The 19462-nt window shown below is 30.2% G+C and overlaps 1 protein-coding gene across 3 annotated transcripts in view; it reads left to right on the forward strand.

Moving 5' to 3' along the window:
• Positions 1–267: 267 nt before the first annotated feature.
• The window catches only part of LOC129913343 (ethanolaminephosphotransferase 1), a 30918-nt gene continuing 11723 nt past the window's right edge, over positions 268–19462 (forward strand). For 2 of the 3 annotated variants that reach the window (XM_055991978.1, XM_055991961.1), the window contains exons 1-3: positions 268–1130; positions 17765–17833; positions 18006–18189. In XM_055991978.1, the coding sequence (XP_055847953.1) occupies positions 1074–1130; positions 17765–17833; positions 18006–18189 (310 nt within the window). In that variant the 5' untranslated portion in view covers positions 268–1073. The remainder of the gene's footprint in view (positions 1131–17764; positions 17834–18005; positions 18190–19462) is intronic. The other variant, XM_055991969.1, reaches the window with a different exon arrangement.

The raw sequence follows: 19462 nt of genomic DNA on the forward strand, positions 1-19462 counted from the left end.
ATCGTGTAAATCACATTTTTTCTTCCAGTCAGCATTCTCCTCTATATAAACACTACCGCCAAAGCCGATAAGATTTACTCCAAGATTTACAAATTAAATTAAGAACACACAAAAAAAAAAAAACTAAAAAAAAACCCACCCGAGTAACAAAGGGCAATAACAACTGGAAATGGGAATTAAAATATATTTCTTCTACCCTTCGCTTTCCAAGCGCGCTCTATGGCTGTCCTCTAGACTCCCGCTCTGCTCTGCTACTCAACTCAGTTGTTATATTAATCGAATTGAAGAGCCCCGTTGTTGCAGCAGGCAGCGCCAGCGTTTCGTTTGCGTGCTAACTTAGTTTGCTTCAGACCGACAGTTGTTCAAGACGTTCCTATTTTCTCATACTCGCCATACTTTTTTTGGATTCCATTCCAAATCGGTTACCGCCTTCTCCTCCTTCTTCATCCTCATTATCAAATAAATAAATTATTAAACCAAAGAAAAAAAAAAAAAAAAACGAATTAAAAATTAACTAAAATCGACAAACGCACGAAGCCGTTAAGAATTCCAGTGTCGTTTGTTTGTGGTAACTCATTTCGTCAATCTTATCGCAGACCTTGTATGCGTAGGTCAGAAAAATATATAGCCCTTGTCTGATTTATTAAGAAGCTTATTTGTGTTCAATACAAATCGGATTGTTTGTCAAGATTATAAGAGTCTTGTTCTAGCTCCGGGAAAATCCGTCATAGCGTGTTGAAGCAGACAGACGCATCAGCAAAACGATTAAAAGATTAAAGTGGCGTGGTTTTGGCAGGGTTCTAAGTCAAATATTAAAATTGTCAAGTGAATCGACTTTACGTCGTCGTCTCGGACCGGCAATAAATTCAAGTGATTAAAATTAAAAAAAAAATACTTAAGTAGATAACAATAAAAAAAATACATAAGTTGTCAATTGCAATAGTGCATTTGTTAGTCGTGTGTGTGTTCTCCTTTTCAGCGCACGTGGAGAATAGTATTTTTTCAAATCAGGTCAAGGCTTAACAAGGCCACCACCACCGTCAGGCAACAGCAGCAAGACCAAACCAGGAAAAATGTTGGGAATAAAATATTTAACTGAAGCCCACTTGAAGGGCTTCGAACGTTACAAGGTAAGTGTTCTTGTTGCCTCTGTTGCACTACAAAAAAGAAATAGCCTTTAGGGTGCGTTTTTTTTTCTTTCTGTCTTCTGTGATGTATTGATGTGTGTAATAATTCAATTTGCTGAATGAGTTTTTAAGTTGGGAAAATCTTGACAGTATTTGTGTGATTTAATAATAATCGACAGGCTTAAGGGTTTTCTTAGGTTTGAAATTACAACTGATAAGTGAGTGGTAAGGCAATTAGCTGATTGTTTCTTAGTAATCAATATTATCTAAATTGACTACGTGAGACAGTTTTTTTTTTTTATTTTAAGGAAGGACATCGACAACAACGCATTTTTTAAACCTTATCAAATTTAAATGTCGAATAACATTATTATCAAATATCAACAATCACGTCTTTTACGACTTTTGTAACAGTTTTGTCACAAATGTTTCTATATATTTCCACAATTAGCTCAGAACGAACAAACCAAATTGGAAATTGAAGACTTGCAAAATAATTGCATAAACTGCTTTTTGGTGTCAATATGAGGTCAACTCCAGAAGTAATTGTGTTATTGCTTGGTCATTTATAACTTAGCTTATTTCCAAATTGTTTAAAAAACTACCAAAATTTTATAACTTTCTTTATCAGTCGATGATTAACCTTTTTCGTCTTTATCGCTAAAATTTATAAACATACATGTTTAGGTAGACATAAAGTACCTTTGTATGCTTTGCAGATAATAAAAATAATAATGTTTGTATACTTAACTTATGTATATGAATGAACTTGAACACCTATTAAGAATTTTACTGAAAATAAAAATGCAGACTTTCAAGAACATCAGGCGAGGCGATTAGTAAAATATAGGTACTTATATTTATTTTCAGATATGAAGGCCGAGATAATTAGTTGTTTATTTATTTAAAAAAAAAAACATAAAGTATTCTTATTCTTCATAAGAATTTTTACTTGCTCTATATAGGGCAAGTATTGGTTTCGTGTCGAAAAAAAAATTGATGATTACGATGATGGAGAATTCCGAAAATGTGGGTCCCACAATTCCGTCCGTCCATCTGTGCGTCCATCTGTACACTACACATTTCCACAGCCTAAACGGGTGGACGGATTTTCTTCAAATTTCGTACAGATGATTTTTATGAAATTCTGAAAGTTTTTTTTTTTTTTGTTTTTTATATCTCGTTTAGAACGTTTATGTACCTCCCATACAAAAAAAATACGATATTGGGAATTTCTCGAAAACGGCTCTAACGATTTTGATTAAACTTTGTATACGTAATATCTAAAACAGTGGCAATGAAATTGCATTTTTATTTTTTCCCAAAAGAGTCAAATAAAAAAAAAATTTTTTTTCATTTAACAAAATTTTGCCCTAAATGTAGGCTCTTCCCCAATATCAATTTTTTTTAAAAATCTAGAGCTAGCTTTTAAAATCTACAAGTAGACTTGCATAAAAGTGCTTTGAACTGCAAGAGCAAGTACGTGCGACCCCAGTCGTGCATTTTATTTCTTATGCACTTCTATTATTAGGTAGTTTTTCCTTGGTCAAAAGTACGTACACTGCACTGAACCAAATCCTTACGTAAATACAACGAAAAAATTCGTTGAGCCAACGAAAATTTAATTAATTTTCAGCCGATGAAAAATTTAATTGGCTCAACGAAATGGCTTTCATACGTAAATGAAGAACTTCATCAATCAATGTAGACTATAGCATTTTAATGAAATTTTTCATAAAAATTTTTGATCGAGAATTAATGAAATTTTACATCACTTTACGAAATTTTTTCATCGATTAACGTAAAATTTAACTAACCACGGTGATATTTTTCGTTAGTCAATGTATTTTTTGAATAATTTATGAAAGAACTTTCGTTAGGTAACGAATTTTTTCGTAAATTTTATAAATATTTTAATTAAATTACGAAAAAAATATTCGTTAGCTAACGAAACTTTCCCTTGTATTAATTATTTGTTTTAGTAGATTATAGTATATATTTATTGGACTTGTTAAATTATTAATTTAATACAGTCCAAACAAAAAATTGGCGTTTCGACCCGGTCGGTAGAGCTCACTTGGACTCATCAGTTGACTTATCGTGAGACACCTTGTCAATACGCAAATATATTCAACTTACATAGATTTTTAAACAAAAACCTAATGTGAACTATATCCAGCAAGATTTAATTTTTAATCATTAAAACAGAAATGCACCCAAGTCTACGTTTTTTTTTTTTTGTAAGGCAACAATTTTTTTTCGTTAACTGATGTATTTTTTCATAAGCCATTGTAATATTTCATTAGCATTAGTATATGAAGAATTTTCATAAGCTTATGAAGATTTTCGTTAGTCAATGTTAAATTTCATAAGTAAATGAATTTTTTCGTTCCTTAATTTAAACTTTGATAAAGTAAGGAAAAAATTCTTATTTTTATTCTTTAAAATGAGTATGAAATTTTTCGTTAATTGATGAATCTTTTCATTGAATTGGATTTTTTGGCACTAAAAAGGGAGAAAAAGTGTATGAAACGTTTTCATTAATTGATGAAGGTTTTCATATTACGAAAAATTACATTTTTTCGTATGTATGTAGTGTATGAAACGATTTTCGTGATTTTACGAAATTTATTATTTTCAGTGTACATAAGTTGTTAGTGATTTAGAAAATCTAGCAAAAGAGACGAATAAGCAGATTAATGCAATCGATTGATTTTTTGCAGAAAAGTACTAGAAAACTTAGCCATCAAGTGCCATTGAAAATAGTCTATGCCAATATTTTTTTGTTTGTTTTTATCCAGTTCAAGTTGGTTAAATTAAAACATCTTTTTTTATATAAATTTTGTAAACGCAACTTCTAAACAATTAATAATATAGGTATAACTAAACTCATTTTGCACAAAACAAATGAATTTGAGCTCCATAAAAAGTATGCAACTTTATTTACCTATTTTACTGAGATACATTTTTAAGAAAAAATACTTCAAAGTTGGATCAACAAAAATTTCAAAAACTTCAAAGTTAAGTTTTTTTTTTTTTTTAATCCAAAAATCTATTTTGTGAAAAAAATGGCTTTAATTTATTTGAAAATTATATAAAATTATACAGGGTGGCCGGTAGAAAATGGATAAGCCTAAAATGGCTGATAGGTGCACTTTTGACTGTTCTGAAACCGAATAGAAAAAGTTTCTATCGCAACCAGTTTAGAAAATATTAGCTTTTTTTCGTTCAGTTTACTTTAAATTTCATCATCTTACGTTTTCTTTAACCACAACCACGAATGAATGAATTTTATAAATTTCTTATTTTTATAATTTTCTACAATAAAATTGGCTCACTACATAAGAAGTTAAAAGTTTTTACAACTGTTGCATCTTTTCTTTAAAAAAAAATTGAAATTAGTTTTTCGATGCAAAATGTAAAAAAAAATATTTTATGAAAATTTTCAAACACCTGTGGTATAAAAAAGATCCATAGGAACGTAGGTGGCCAACTTTTTTAAAAATATGCGCGTCCAAAGGGGATTGCGAAATGGTAAAAGTTTTTATCAAATCAAGAGTTATTGGCAAGTTATTGGTACCAAAGTGCAAAAAAAGCCTATTAATTTAATAAATTATTTCAACTGTAAAATCTTAAGTTTTTCACATTGCTGCCACAAATGCATTGATTCCATCAGTTTTTTTAATCAGTCATATTTGACAATAATTCTTCTTACACATAACTACTAAAAAAAGTATTATAACCGTTGAACAATGGCTATAAAAAAATAATTTAACTTTTTTTTTAATGCAAAGTAGAACAAAAATATTTGTTTGCTAATTCGCTAATAACCAGTTTAAAAGATAAAATAAGAAGTGGCTCACAATATTAACTGTAAATTAAATTGCATCTAACAAATATTGGATGTTTTTCGTATCCCAATAACATTGGGAATTGAAAAAAAATTCGAAAACATTGCAACATTTTCGATGAGTTTCGATGCATTGGGCCAACTGGACCAAAGATCTCAATTTTTCTTTAAAACGAGATCATTAAGAAGTCAAAACTCAAAACTTAAACTGAGCAAACAAATACTTTTTTTTCTACTTTGCATTAAAAAAAGTTAAATTATTTTTTTTTATAGCCATTGTTTAACGGTTATAATGCTTTTTTTAGTAGTTATGTGTAAGAAAAATTATTGTAAAATTTGACTGATTACAAAAACTGATGGAATCCATGCATTTGTGGCAGCAATGTGAAAAACTTAAGATTTTACAGTTGAAATAATTTATTAAATTAATAGGCTTTTTTTGCACTTTGGTACCAATAACTTGCCAATAACTCTTGATTTGATAAAAACTTTTACCATTTCGCAATCCCCTTTGGACGCGCATATTTTTAAAAAAGTTGGCCACCTACGTTCCTATGGATCTTTTTTATACCACAGGTGTTTGAAAATTTTCATAAAATATTTTTTTTTTACATTTTGCATCGAAAAACTAATTTCAATTTAAAAAAAAAAAAAAAAATGCAACAGTTTTAAAAACTTTTAACTTCTTATGTAGTGAGCCAATTATTGTAGAAAATTATAAAAATTATATAAATAAGAAATTTATAAAATTCATTCATTCGTGGTTGTGGTTAAAGAAAACGTAAGATGATGAAATTTAAAGTACACTAAACGAAAAAAAGCTAATATTTTCTAAACTGGTTGCGATAGAAACTTTTTCTATTCGGTTTCAGAACAGTCAAAAGTGCACCTATCAGCCATTTTAGGCTTATCCATTTTCTACCGGACACCCTGTATAAACAAGGTTGTTGTTAAGAAGAAAGCTAACAAATCTACAAATTTTTCTATATGAGAGGTACCTACCTTTAAAACCGTTTCAAATTAAAAAATTTAAAAAAATAGTCCTTGTATAATAAATTAACGCTTGATTTTTGATTTTACAAAATTGTTAGACTTGTTTTCAAGAAAATGAAACACCTCAAATATGTTATGGTTTGTGCTAAATAAATCTGGAAATGTGTACAGATGGACGCAAATTCGCAATTGACGTCATAACGAAAATCACCTTTTTATAGTTTTGATGAAAACCTTGATTTTCTTTTTTTTTTTTTACGAAAAAGGCTTACAAGTTTTCAATGGATTTAAAAACTTTTGAAATATTTAAGTACAAAATAAGAAAAAGGTGATTTTAGTGAATTCGAGTGACATTTTGAAGTAACACAAATATAGATTTCGTCAAAAAATCTGATGTTTGCATAATCAAGAACCTTTCAAACAAATGTACATTTTGTGCACACTACTTTTGAGTAAAACAAATGCAAATGATATTTCTGAGAACTGCCCCTCCCAGTAGATAACAAAATGACCAACAAATTTCTCGGGGAAAAAACGAACAAAACAATTAATCTACTTCAAACTACATAAATGTTTGAGAAAATGATTTCCTACATTTTGTATCCAAGCATTTTTTCCCTTGGCTTAATACCACCTAGTTTTTCTGCTATTCGAAGGAAGAAAGTATCAAAAAAATCAAAAATCATTAAAATTGATCCAGCCGGGTCCTGTTTTTAAAACGTACAGAACTTTTTTTTTATACATTAAGGGCCAATTTTTCAACAGTCAGTTAAACAGTCAGTTAGTACTTATTCTCCTGATAGAGAAAAAATCATTTTTTCAACAGGCAGATATAGCTTATTCCTATGAATAAATCTATCTGCTTCTTTCAGAGAAGAATAAAAATTATTCTAAGGAATAATATCAATAAAAATACTGTGTGAATTGTCAAAGCTGCTTTGAAATAATTTTGACAAAGAATACAGAGGAACACAAGAAAACAAAAACAATTATAAATAAAAAAGACGTTTAGTTTTGAATATTATTGAATTTGACAATTTTTTTTTGTTATTCTGTAGAATAAATTATTTTTGATTGAAAAATTCAATGTTGTTATCCGATTGTTTATGAGCCTAATAAATTTATTCGTCGAACAGTTAACTGACTGTTTATTAGAAGATGGAAAAATCGGCTCTAAGAAGAACAAAATGATTGTGAAGATTTTTGTTTAAGCTAAAGGAACAATTTGTAATAGCCTTTTATCATAATAAATTATGTAACTTGTAGAAATAAATTTTCTTTTTTTCTTTTAATTTTATTGTAAATATAAATAATATAAAGGTTGATGCAAAAATGATATTACCTCTTATAAAAGGTCAACCTATTTCATTATACCATAAAATAAATTAATGAGACAAAAAAAGTATTTTTTTGCTTTCCAGAACTTAACAATGTATGACAAAAGGTAGTATATTAAAATCAATTTAGCAAAGCATTTGCAGTCTGAAATTCCTTCTTTCTTTAGTCTTACCAGTTCAAAAATAAAACAAAAGAAGTTCATAAAAGTAAAGGTAACCCATACACAATGAAATCTTATTAATATAAAAAGCTATTTAGGGAAATAATTTTTCGAAACATTCGTATATTATATTCAAGGTAAACATTTCTCCCACTCAATCCCATTTTTGTTGTATGATGTGTTGAATGCTTTCGTTATTAACAGAGTGGGATTTCAGCCACTTAAGGGCCTACATTTTGTAGAATTCAATATATTTTCAAAATTTATGGTTTGTAGAAATGTACTTGAAATTGTAGAAAAGATCCAGCTTGTTGGATCTCAGAATTTTGAAAATTAGTTGCAACTTACGATAATCGGAGTCAGCGATACTGAATAAATCATAGAACCTTTTCCTACTATCAGGAGCTATCTATGCAAAAATCCGCGATACTCACGCTAGTTAACAGTGAAACCTTTAGATTTCTTATACTTCCCGGAGAAATCTCTGAATATACAGTATTATATTTACGCTAGTGACCTGTGATACCTTCAAGCATTTCAGTGATACTTTTAACATTAATCTGTTATATTTAATGCAGAAATCCATGATTTTAATGACAGAGACCATTTTCTTCCATTATAAATCTGTGATATTTACTGCAAAAATGCATGATACTTAAGCTACTTTTGATACTTTCGGTGGAAATTCTTGATAGTTACGGTAATGACTCGTGATACAGGATACTTCCCGGAGAAATTTGTGATACTTATACAGAAATTCGTTATTATTTAGCTTATAAGTGTCTGATACTTTCAAGTAAGATATCAGAGCTACTTACCGATGAAATCCGTAATACTAACGCTAGCGATCCGTGAAACATTTTAAAATAATTCGTGATACCTGATGAAGAAATCCATTACATATAGTTATCCAAGCGACCCGTCATAACTTTCAGAGCAATTTGTGGTACACACTTAATACTCCAGTCAAAGCGTCATTTGACCTTGCGATGAGAGGCACTGTCTGTTTTTATTTCATGGATCGATGGGGGTATATTTAAAAGGCTTAAACCCAATTTCTCACCACCTGATCATTCTTTTTAGCGGAGTTATTCACAAAAATGCATTTTTTGGGATATTTTACTTCTAAGCTAATATCTTTGCTCCAGATTATCGCAGACCAAAAACTAAACATAGGGTCAATGTGGGTAAATGTAAACAGGGGTAAATGAAAACATGGCTCATAACATGGCTCAGTTAAATCTATTTGATGCATACATAAGTACAAATCGCGGACGCATGTATCTTTTAACTTATACGTCAAGCTCATTGCTGTCAAGAGAGAATTCATTCGACGAGCGTATTTTCCTTGAAAGATAATTTTTTAAAGTGCCAAACAAGTCGTTAGTCTTTCAGAAAAATTAAATATTTTTGCAGATTCAATAAAGTCAGTATAATTTGCAAATATTTTTTTGTTTTTAATTTTGATGTAGATTCTATGTGATACAAGCAAATTTTAAAATACAGGACATTTATGTCGATTTGCATGTGTTTAAATTTACCCCAGAATATTTTTCATAATGGGTAAATGTAAACAACGTATTCTGGGGGTAAATATAAACATACATTTTTGGTGAAATTATTGGTTTTAATAAAAATAACATATTTTTAGTCAATTACTACTGCTAAAGTGCCGCGGAGTCACATTTTAAAGTAGCCAACACCATCATTTTCAGTGGATGATGTTGCAAAATCGGCCTTTGACGTAAAAAAACAAAAAATATTACGTTCAGAGCTGCTCAGGATGCATATTGGGCGCCGATATAAGAATAGAAAGGAAGAAAACAAAAACTTTTATTGGAATTTGAAAAAGTTTTTGTCAAATACCTTCTTGAACGTTTTTCAAGTTGTTATCCATATGATAAAGAGGAAATTCTAAATTTTATACCACCGTTTACATTTACCCAGAATTTGAAAAAAAACACAAACATGGTGGGGTATTTGTAAACATGCCATATTTGACAGTAATGTAAACAATTTGGGAAATATTTGTTTATATTTATAAAGAAGAATTGCCATCTTTTCATATTTGCATTTGAAGATACCATTCAAGTTGTTCCGTGAAAACATAAAAAAATCTAAAGTCGAAAGAAAAAAAAGACATGAAATTGTTTACATTTACCCACATTGACCCTACATTCTCTTCCTTATAATATTTTCTATCGTTGTATGTAATTTCATTGTATTTGAGTGAGTAAATATAAAATGGCAGCCATTTAAAGTCAAATTCTTGTTGTTAAAAAACACATTTTTGTCATTATTTCGAAAAAAGCTTATATCATGATTGACATTTTTCTAACTTATTTTGTAGCCCTGTTCATGTCCTGCATTTTACAGAAAAAATGAGCTCTTTATCACCAAAGATGGCCGAGCTATTGATAAATGAACGCATGCAAAACCGGTGCGAAAACACCCAAAAATATCGTTTTTTGGGAATAACTCGACTTCAGAATGTCCTACGGCAAAAAATAAAGCAATGAATTGTTCGTTACAACATTTTCTATCAATTTAGTGCACAATCTTTTTGTTGAAACAAATAAAAAATAAGTAATATTAAGTCAAAGTCGTTTTTTTGTTTAGCAAACTCTTGCCTTATTATTTTGCAAACGGTGCGAGTATTGGCTAAGAAAATAAAATATTATTGTAGTCCTTTAAATTATCTACAATTTAAAAAAAAAATTAGCTCTCTACGACCCACACGAGCCGAGAAATTAATTTTTTAAAAAAGGTCCAAATGACCAACGAAAAAACATAAGACAAATTCTCTTATAACAAGAAACAATGAAAACAACCCTCTCACTGAGAACTAGTATTCGAATCATAAACAAGGGAAATTTTTTTGAATTTTCGTACGGATTAATGCTTTCTTAAAATTATAATAACTCGGATCCCGTGGGTCGTAGAAAGCTAATTTTTTTTTAAATGTAGATAATTTAAAGGACTACAATAATATTTTATTTTCTTAGCCAATACTCGCACCGTTTGCAAAATAATAAGGCAAGAGTTTGCTAAACAAAAAAACGACTTTGACTTAATATTACTTATTTTTTATTTGTTTCAACAAAAAGATTGTGCACTAAATTGATAGAAAATGTTGTAACGAACAATTCATTGCTTTATTTTTTGCCGTAGGACATTCTGAAGTCGAGTTATTCCCAAAAAACGATATTTTTGGGTGTTTTCGCACCGGTTTTGCATGCGTTCATTTATCAATAGCTCGGCCATCTTTGGTGATAAAGAGCTCATTTTTTCTGTAAAATGCAGGACATGAACAGGGCTACAAAATAAGTTAGAAAAATGTCAATCATGATATAAGCTTTTTTCGAAATAATGACAAAAATGTGTTTTTTAACAACAAGAATTTGACTTTAAATGGCTGCCATTTTATATTTACTCACTCAAATACAATGAAATTACATACAACGATAGAAAATATTATAAGGAAGAGAATGTATGTTTAGTTTTTGGTCTGCGATAATCTGGAGCAAAGATATTAGCTTAGAAGTAAAATATCCCAAAAAATGCATTTTTGTGAATAACTCCGCTAAAAATAATGATCAGGTGGTGAGAAATTGGGTTTAAGTCTTTTAAATATACCCCCATCGATCCATGAAATAAAAACAGACAGTGCCTCTCATCGCAAGGTGAGGCCCTTTTTTCCGACGCTTTGACTGGAGAATAATGGAGATAAACCTTTTATCACAGAAAAGGTGAGAAACTTGTGATATTTATCCTCAAGAAAAAGTACTTATGATATTATATGATACAAAGGACTCCTTTGAGAAATTTCTAATTAAGGGTAGTTCTTACTGGGAAAATCCGTGATATTTACTGAACTGGGGAGGAATCGGTTAACGCGAAAGTCGATAAATAATTGATTATCAAAATCAACGATTTATGGAGCAAAATTGTTGTTCTTTAACTATCGACTTTCGCGTTACCTGATTCCATCCCAGGCTCATGAAAAATATCGGAGAAATATATATTTCAAAATAAAAAGGCAAATAATTAACACAGATCAAAGCTGTAAGACTGTACGAAGTTTAACTGAAGTGTTATACACATAAAAAACCATTTCCCGGGCGCCATTTATTGAAAATCCATCTCCTTTTAGTAATCTGTACAAACAGTTCCGTTGCACAGCAACCAATTCAAACATTATGTTCGGCATGTTCTTTTTCATGGCTCTTGATATATTAATATTACGATTCTATGCGAGGAAATGTGAAGCCAACACAACGAACCCATTTTATTTCCAAAACTTTAAGGCACTCTAACAACCAAACACACACCATACATACCCCATAACTATACAATACAAAGTCCTCTTGATGTTTGCTTACATATTTAATAACCTACCCAGAGCCACAGAGTTTTTTTTATAGGAAAAGTTATAAACCAAAAACAAAACAGAAAACACAAAAAAAAAACTACCCCTAAGAGTATTTTCATATTTTATTGTTTACCAATAGTTTTTCGCGTATACGTACAACTTACTTCTGTTTCTAGGATGTTTTGTTTTTTGCTTTGGTCATAATGATTTCCGTAAAAACAGAGCCAAAAGTTTTATATTTATTTATTCATATTCTGCAAAGTTCCCAGAGAGACTTAATACAAAAATACCTTTAACTGGAGAAAGTTATTAGATGGCACTCTCTGACTCGTAGATATGATATTAAAAGTTGACCATTACCTTATGCAAATGGTTGTTAAACACGGCTTTTCTGTTCCGAAGAAGTTGTAAGTTTTTATTCGACAAATCAAATATTCTACCAGTCTTATTTGTTCTACCATATTTTTAGGGTTGGGGTCAAAATTCTGTCGGGGTCAAAATTCTTTTGTCAAAATTCTGCTTTCAAAATTCTGCTTTACAAAATTCTGCTTTCAAAATTCTGCTTTTAAAAATTCTGTTTTTCAAAATTCTGTTTTTCAAAATTCTGCTTTTCATAATTCTGCTTTTCAAAATTCTGCAAAAAATTAAAAAAGGGTTTGGAAAATGTTAAAAAGCGCGCGCTTTTTAACATTTTCCAAACCCATTTTTAATTTTTTGCAGAATTCTGTAAAATCATCTTTTGAAAATTTTTGTTTTATGAATGAATAAATTTGAAAATTTTAAGAAAAGGTTTATTATAAAACATTTCCGAAAATAACTAAAAATTTATTAATTTATCAAATAAAGATGAATATTCAAAAATTTGAATAAGAAAAGGAATATACAACATCGGTTCCAATTAGTATACATATTTTATTTGAAAGAAAGTCAGTATATGCATTTCAAAAAATATTTGCGACACTTAAATAAAAAAATTTAGGAAAGTACCAATGTTGAATTACATTAATGAGGTGTATTTTTCTTTAGCCAGCGCATATGCTATAAAAAAAAACAGAATTAGCAGAATTTTTTTGTTCAAATATAATGCTGGCAGAATTTTGAAAAGCAGAATTTTAAAAGGCAGAATTTTGAAAAACAGAATAGAAAAAAAGCAGAATTTTGAAAAACAGAATTTTCGCTGAAAAAGCAGAATTTTGAAGCCAGAATTTTGACCCGATCCCATATTTTTACCATAAAAATGAGGATTTAGCACTTCATTAACCAAAACACCATCCTTTCCAAAGTCAAGTCTAAGTGGTTCCATAGTCAAAGAAGTGTCTATTTTGGCGCGCATTGTTAACTCTACTGCTGACGTAGGTACCTATAATCTAATTATTTAGCTCACTAGCCGTGGTCAATGGCTCTTTAATAATAAGTCTTATCTTATAAGCAAGCACATACTCACACTCACACACCACAACAATGGCGACAGGAAGTGATAAGAATTATACCACCCTTTGCTCTGACGAACTCAAATAGGTACCCAGGCTAAGCTAATAGCTTCGATACTATAAACGTTCAAGTTGCTGTATTGCCAATTCCCACGGGGCTCACTTAGATGCCTGGATGTGCTTGTGGTTGTAACTGTGACTGTTGGAAGGATGGCGTGATTATGCATAACTGCATAATAGCTCTTCATACCTCAATCTCTCCCAATATTGAATGTTGTATAGTGTTGGCAAAACATGTCAGCTAATTGAAAGTGTGTTTGTAAATAGTCAAATATAGACCGCTTGAACAAGAAAGGCTTAATGCGCTATTGAAGCTTAATGATCTTTGAAGAATGTTAAGATAACGAACAACACGCTTAGCGGGTGTGTCGGTGTGTGTGTGTGTTATTTTCGATGGGTTTCCGGTTGTCATCATGATGAGCATCATTATCGGCATCATGAACTCGTGGCATCGTCGTCGTATATGGGCTTATAGGTAGAGATGGAGTTCACTCGAAAAGGGTTTGTTGAATGAGTAAAAGTACCTACTCTGTATTGAGAGTATTTGTTGTACTCTGGCCTAGCTTGATGTTGATAATGTAGGTCAGAAACAGGGTGTTACACGCAAAAAGGTGTTCAATTAAGGTTCCATTTCCATGAGGTTGCTCCCACAACAATTGAATCATAAGTAATTTCATCTCAGCTTAAGTGTTAATTACTTACAGCTTACCCAAACCACCTGATAGATTCAGTTAGCTGTGTGGTATAGTGATAAATTGATGATGATGTGTAGGGAGAGTGAAGGAGTAAGTACAGTACATACTTGTATGTCGTAGGAGCATAATAATAACATGTGTATGTGATTTTGGATTTAGTTGGGCGGAAGTTAATCTACTTATTTTGTGTCAAAGAGTAAAAGGGACGAGAGGTTTGAAAGAAGGCTTTGAAGAAATCATTTAAATATTTATATAAATAATAATGATATTAACGAAATTTTGTAAAAAGTGTTATTAAGACAAGATTTTGATAGTTTTTTCCATTATTTAGTCCAGGAAAAATAGATTTTTTCAAGTAAAAAAATTGTAACAATCTGATTTTTGGTATACAGCTTGGTGTTGCGATGGTTTACAATCTGTGAAAAGTCCTGAAGTTTCCTCTGTCTGTTAGTCCCATTATAAAGGATCAAAGGTCAAAAGTAGACAAAAATTATGTTCCACAAAATTAAAGCTGAGAATATTTGACTAAAAATTGTCATACAAAGTTTTCTTGTATCAAGCACCGTTTAGAAATTATGTCACTTCAAAGTCGCTTATGTTTTTTTTTTGATATGTATTTTTATATTTGTTATTTTAATCCAATTACATGGGGATAGTTTGAAATGTTGTAATGTGTAAACGGTAAGTGATACACAAAAACTTTATATTTTTTGGAAAATAACCTCAGCTACAATTTTGTAGAACATAATTTTTTTCTAAAACCTACCTTTTTAAAATAGAAAAATGTTGTGACCTTTGAGGAAACTTCAGGACTTTTTACAGATTGTATACCACCCTAATAACAAGCTGTATACAAAAAATTAGCCTGTTACAAATTTTTTCCTTTTTTTTGACAATTTTTCGTCTATTCTTACTGGATAAGGTAAGGTAGCTAAGAGTGTTGGGTAATAGAAACTCGCTGCTGTTAGCAAGTTCTAGTTGTTGTTGTTCAAATGTTACAAAGATTTTATCTATCATTTGGTCATGCGCGGGCGTATTTAAAGTATTACTTTTTTCTTCTTTGTACTTTCATGACATAACGAGAATGCGAAATAAGTAGGTTCTGCAATTCTGTATTTCTCTCACAAGCCCAAGCAACTGAAGCCATTTGCTTAAAAGTTGTTAGTTTTAAGGACTTGGGGTGATACATTTTTTTCTAGAACCCAATTATTGCCAAAAACGGTATTATCAAAAGCGGCTCTACCGAATAAAAATATTACATATACAAATATACATTAGGGTGGGTCCAAAAAATCGAAATTCTTTTTTTTGATTTGGTACTCCAAAAAATCGATTGCTAGACCCCTCTAGAATATACACACCAAATATAAGCTCTTTATCTTAATGGGAAGGTCCTCCGCTTTTTAATTTTCCATTTTTACATCAAGCTTCTACTAAAAAAAATTATTTTTTTATTAATTGACTTTTTAGCAAATTTCTTTTCATATTCTTGTAGGAAATTGAACGCTCTACAAAAAAAGCCTTATACACTTTTTTCGTTTATCTAACCGTTGAATAGATATTTGAGGTCCAAAAATCGAGAAAATCTTTAAAAATTCGTTTTTTGTTCTTAATTTTGTAACAAATTGAAAAATTATAATAATCAAACGCGCAAGACATATTCTTGTTGATTGATTGATTGATTGATTGCTCCACAAAAAAGGTCTTATTAACTTTTTTCATTAATCTAACCATTCTAAAGATATTCGAGGTCAAAGTTAAAAAAAATTATAAAAACATTTTATATTTTCAAAAATTTCCAATTCACTGAAACTTCATTATTTTCAAATTAGCAAGATATATTCTTGTAGGAGCTTAAACGTTCTCCAAAAAATTCCTTGGAATTAAATTGATTGCTTTAACCGTTTAGAAGATATTCGTATCCAAATCGCAATGCATACGGGTCATAAGAAAACTATTGAAATCAGTGAGCATTGGTTTGGATACGAATATCTTCTAAATGGTTAAAGCAATCAATCAATAACTGCAATAACACCGCAAGTTTTTAAAATAATAAACCAGTATCACACCATACAAATTTTTTTCGGGATGCTGCTCTGAAATAAAAGTAAGAAATTGAGTTTTTATAAAACATGGAACTGTTAATTAATTTGCAGCAAAATGGCGTATGAAATAAAAAATATTTTGATTAATTAATTATTTCCTATTATTAGGCAATGTCTTAGTGGAAGAATTGTAAAAAACAAAAATCAATTATGAGCGGAGGAAGCAAAATACTGATGCAAAGTCGGGATTTTTCGAAATTTCACAAAAACTGCATTAAATCGAAAACCGTAAAGATTTGGGATGAACAAGTTACCAAATTCTGAGCGCCCTTAAGTTGGCCTATCAGCATATTTCGTTTGATCCATTACTTTTGGGACACCCTGTATATTATTTATTTAAAGAACTCATTATAGTCTCCAAGAAAGTAATTTATTATTTATTCAATTTTAAAAAAAGGATAACATTTTTCTTTAGAAGAACGAAAACATTCTTTTGAATTCAAACTGAGAATGCCATTTATTTTCTTGTATAACTAAGAATAAAAAAAAATTTTTCGAAAATTGTAGGAACCGTATTTTTTAAACTGCATTTTTCTAAATAAAATATTTCAAAAAATTAAAAAAAAAAAAAAAAAATTGCTATGCTATCAACCCGTTTTCAAAAGAAATATTATTCAAAAAAAAAAGTTTGAAAATTTTTGATTAAATCCAAAAATGAAAGTTTTGAAAATTTTTAGACATTTAATAAAACGGATATTTAGACACTTCTATATAAAAGTATTCGTTGAAAAAAGCTCAGTCGTTTATTTTTTTTTTTGTTTAACCTCAATTTTTTGAAAATGGGTCTATTAATTTTCTAGAAAACATTTTTCTATGTGTGGAAATTTTTTTGAAAATTTTTTAAAAATCTGTGCATTCTAAAAAAAATAACTGTTTCTAAACGCTCGTTCCCAAGTATTCGAAATCGAAAAAAATCGAAAAAAAAAAACATTTTTGTTTCACAAGAAATCAAATGGCAAGTTTCGTTTGAAGGTCAAAACGATTTCAAGAGGTGTTTCCGTAACTTTACTCCCAATTTTATATTCGTTCCTATATTTTCAATATTTAACAATCTCATTTAATTAAGTTTAGAAATAAAATTTAACCAAAACTATTCATAAAAAGTATAACCACTCTTTTTATTCGTGCAATTTAGTCGCCTATTTATTAAGTTCTCCTTTTCACACACTTGTGTTATTTTATGATTAAACTTTTCTCGAATCTTTCTTTTGATTGCTGATCTCAGAAACTCATTTCTTGTCTGTTTTTGTTTTCAAATTACTTTTTCAATAAAAAAACAAAAACAGTTTAAAAATTGGTAATTAATTGTCTTTCCAATTTTTTACCTTAACTTATTGAATTCAGTTTTCAAAAAGTCAACTTTAAAAAATACTTTTTGACCTCCACATCTCCACTTTCATCATAATTGACCCTCTCTCTGTGTCCCACTTTTAATTATAACAACTTTTTAATTCATATGACACAGGCAGGTCACAACATGCAGGTAAAATTTCATCCTGATTTAAAAATTCATACGGCCTTCCTGTGACTTTTAATTTTTATTTATCCCTTTTAAATGCATATTTACTTAAAAATTAAAAAATAATTTTAAATTTTATTAACTTTTTTTCTTCATTTTCTTTTTATGTGACCAGTACAACAGCATTGACACCAGCTATCTCAGCGTCTACATAATGCATCCTTTTTGGAATAAATGTGTTCAAGTAAGTTCAACTCAGTTCAGTCAAATATAGACATATCACTGTGTCGTCCAGGTCAACTCTCGTAAATCCCGAACAACAAAAGACACTCGAAGGGATAAAAAAATAATAAAAGAAATACAGAGAAAAAGAAAAAAAAAAGGAATATAAACATTAATTATTATTATTATTGCAGTACTTCCCCAAATGGCTGGCACCGAATCTCATAACATTCTCTGGGTTCCTTTTGACAGTGGTCACTTTCATTTTAATTGCATTTTACGACTGGGATTTCACAGCGGCCAACAACATTGACCGGACAGTGCCACGTTGGGTGTGGTTGGTTGCGGCGATTAATATATTCCTGGCTTACACCCTAGGTGAGTTGAACAACACACATAAGGCTGTGCTGTACCGCGTCACAACGTGTCGGTCAGCCTTGCCAATGATAGTGGTAGACTTCGAAGGATATCATAATGAGACATGCCTTTGGCAGTTAAAAAAATTAGTGGAAAATGGGGTTAGTGTATCATCGTTAATGTTGTTGAGATAAAATAATTAAATGTCATATGAAACTTTAGTTTGAACCTATTTAAAAGAAAAGAATGTGTCACTGTATTTGGAGTAAGATAAAAAGCTCTACGCCTAAACACTGTCTATCAGTGTTATCTGGTAATGGTTAAAGTTACCGTAACTCTATTATTTTTATGATCGAAAAGCGACTACAAAGGGAACCTGTTATCATTACTTTCTTATAAAAAAATTTCTTATCAATAAGAAATATTTAAAAAAAAATGTTCCACATACGCCACAGTGACCATTCAGACTTTAAAATATACAAGATTTACATATTAGTCTACTATCCACGGTAGTATTTTTTTTGGGGCACCATGTGGCCGAGATATGCAAAACATGAGTTTTAGCTAAACTCAATTTGGTTATTTTAGATACTTGACAGATGGCAACCCTGAGTAGTGGCCTTTTGTTTCATTCCGCATTATATTAAGACTACGAAACTTGAAACTCATTGAGAGAAGGTCAACAAGGCGGGATTTTGTAATATTTCTGTAACAAAAAAATATATCCAACAGTATTCTGCTTTTTTTTAAGAAAAATAATGCCTGATTTTCAAGAACAATTTGGTTGAGCGTCTAATCCTAGCTTTTTGATGACCTTATACCAAGGTTGCCATTGTAAGGTTTTAATAAAATCAAGAGAAAAGCATTTTTAAGTTTTTTTTTTTGTTAATAAAAAACTGGGCCTTGACTTACAGGCAAATAGCCCGTAATAGTTTTAAAGAGATGTAAATGCATCTCAAATGTGAAATGTGATGTCAAAAGTTGACATCCAATTAATCCAAATGCCTTTTTCATTTACTTGCATAAAGAAATAAAATGCAAGACTAAGTCACACGATCTTGCTCTTGGAGTTGATTAAATTTTTAAGACGTTTTATAAACAAAAAAACTTGGAAAATGTAGGAATGTATAAAAAAAACAAAAACTGAAATCAAATTGCCCTCCAAAACAAGTATGCAGTATTATTTGATTTGAAATGGTAACGGAGTTACGAATAACAGAGTTACGCGCGACAGAGTTACGGCCGTCAAAGTAACGCGAAACCGAAGTTACGAAAAACTAGAGTTACGAATTCT

Source organism: Episyrphus balteatus, chromosome 1, assembly GCF_945859705.1.
Source record: "Episyrphus balteatus chromosome 1, idEpiBalt1.1, whole genome shotgun sequence".
NCBI classification, from domain to species: domain Eukaryota; kingdom Metazoa; phylum Arthropoda; class Insecta; order Diptera; family Syrphidae; genus Episyrphus; species Episyrphus balteatus.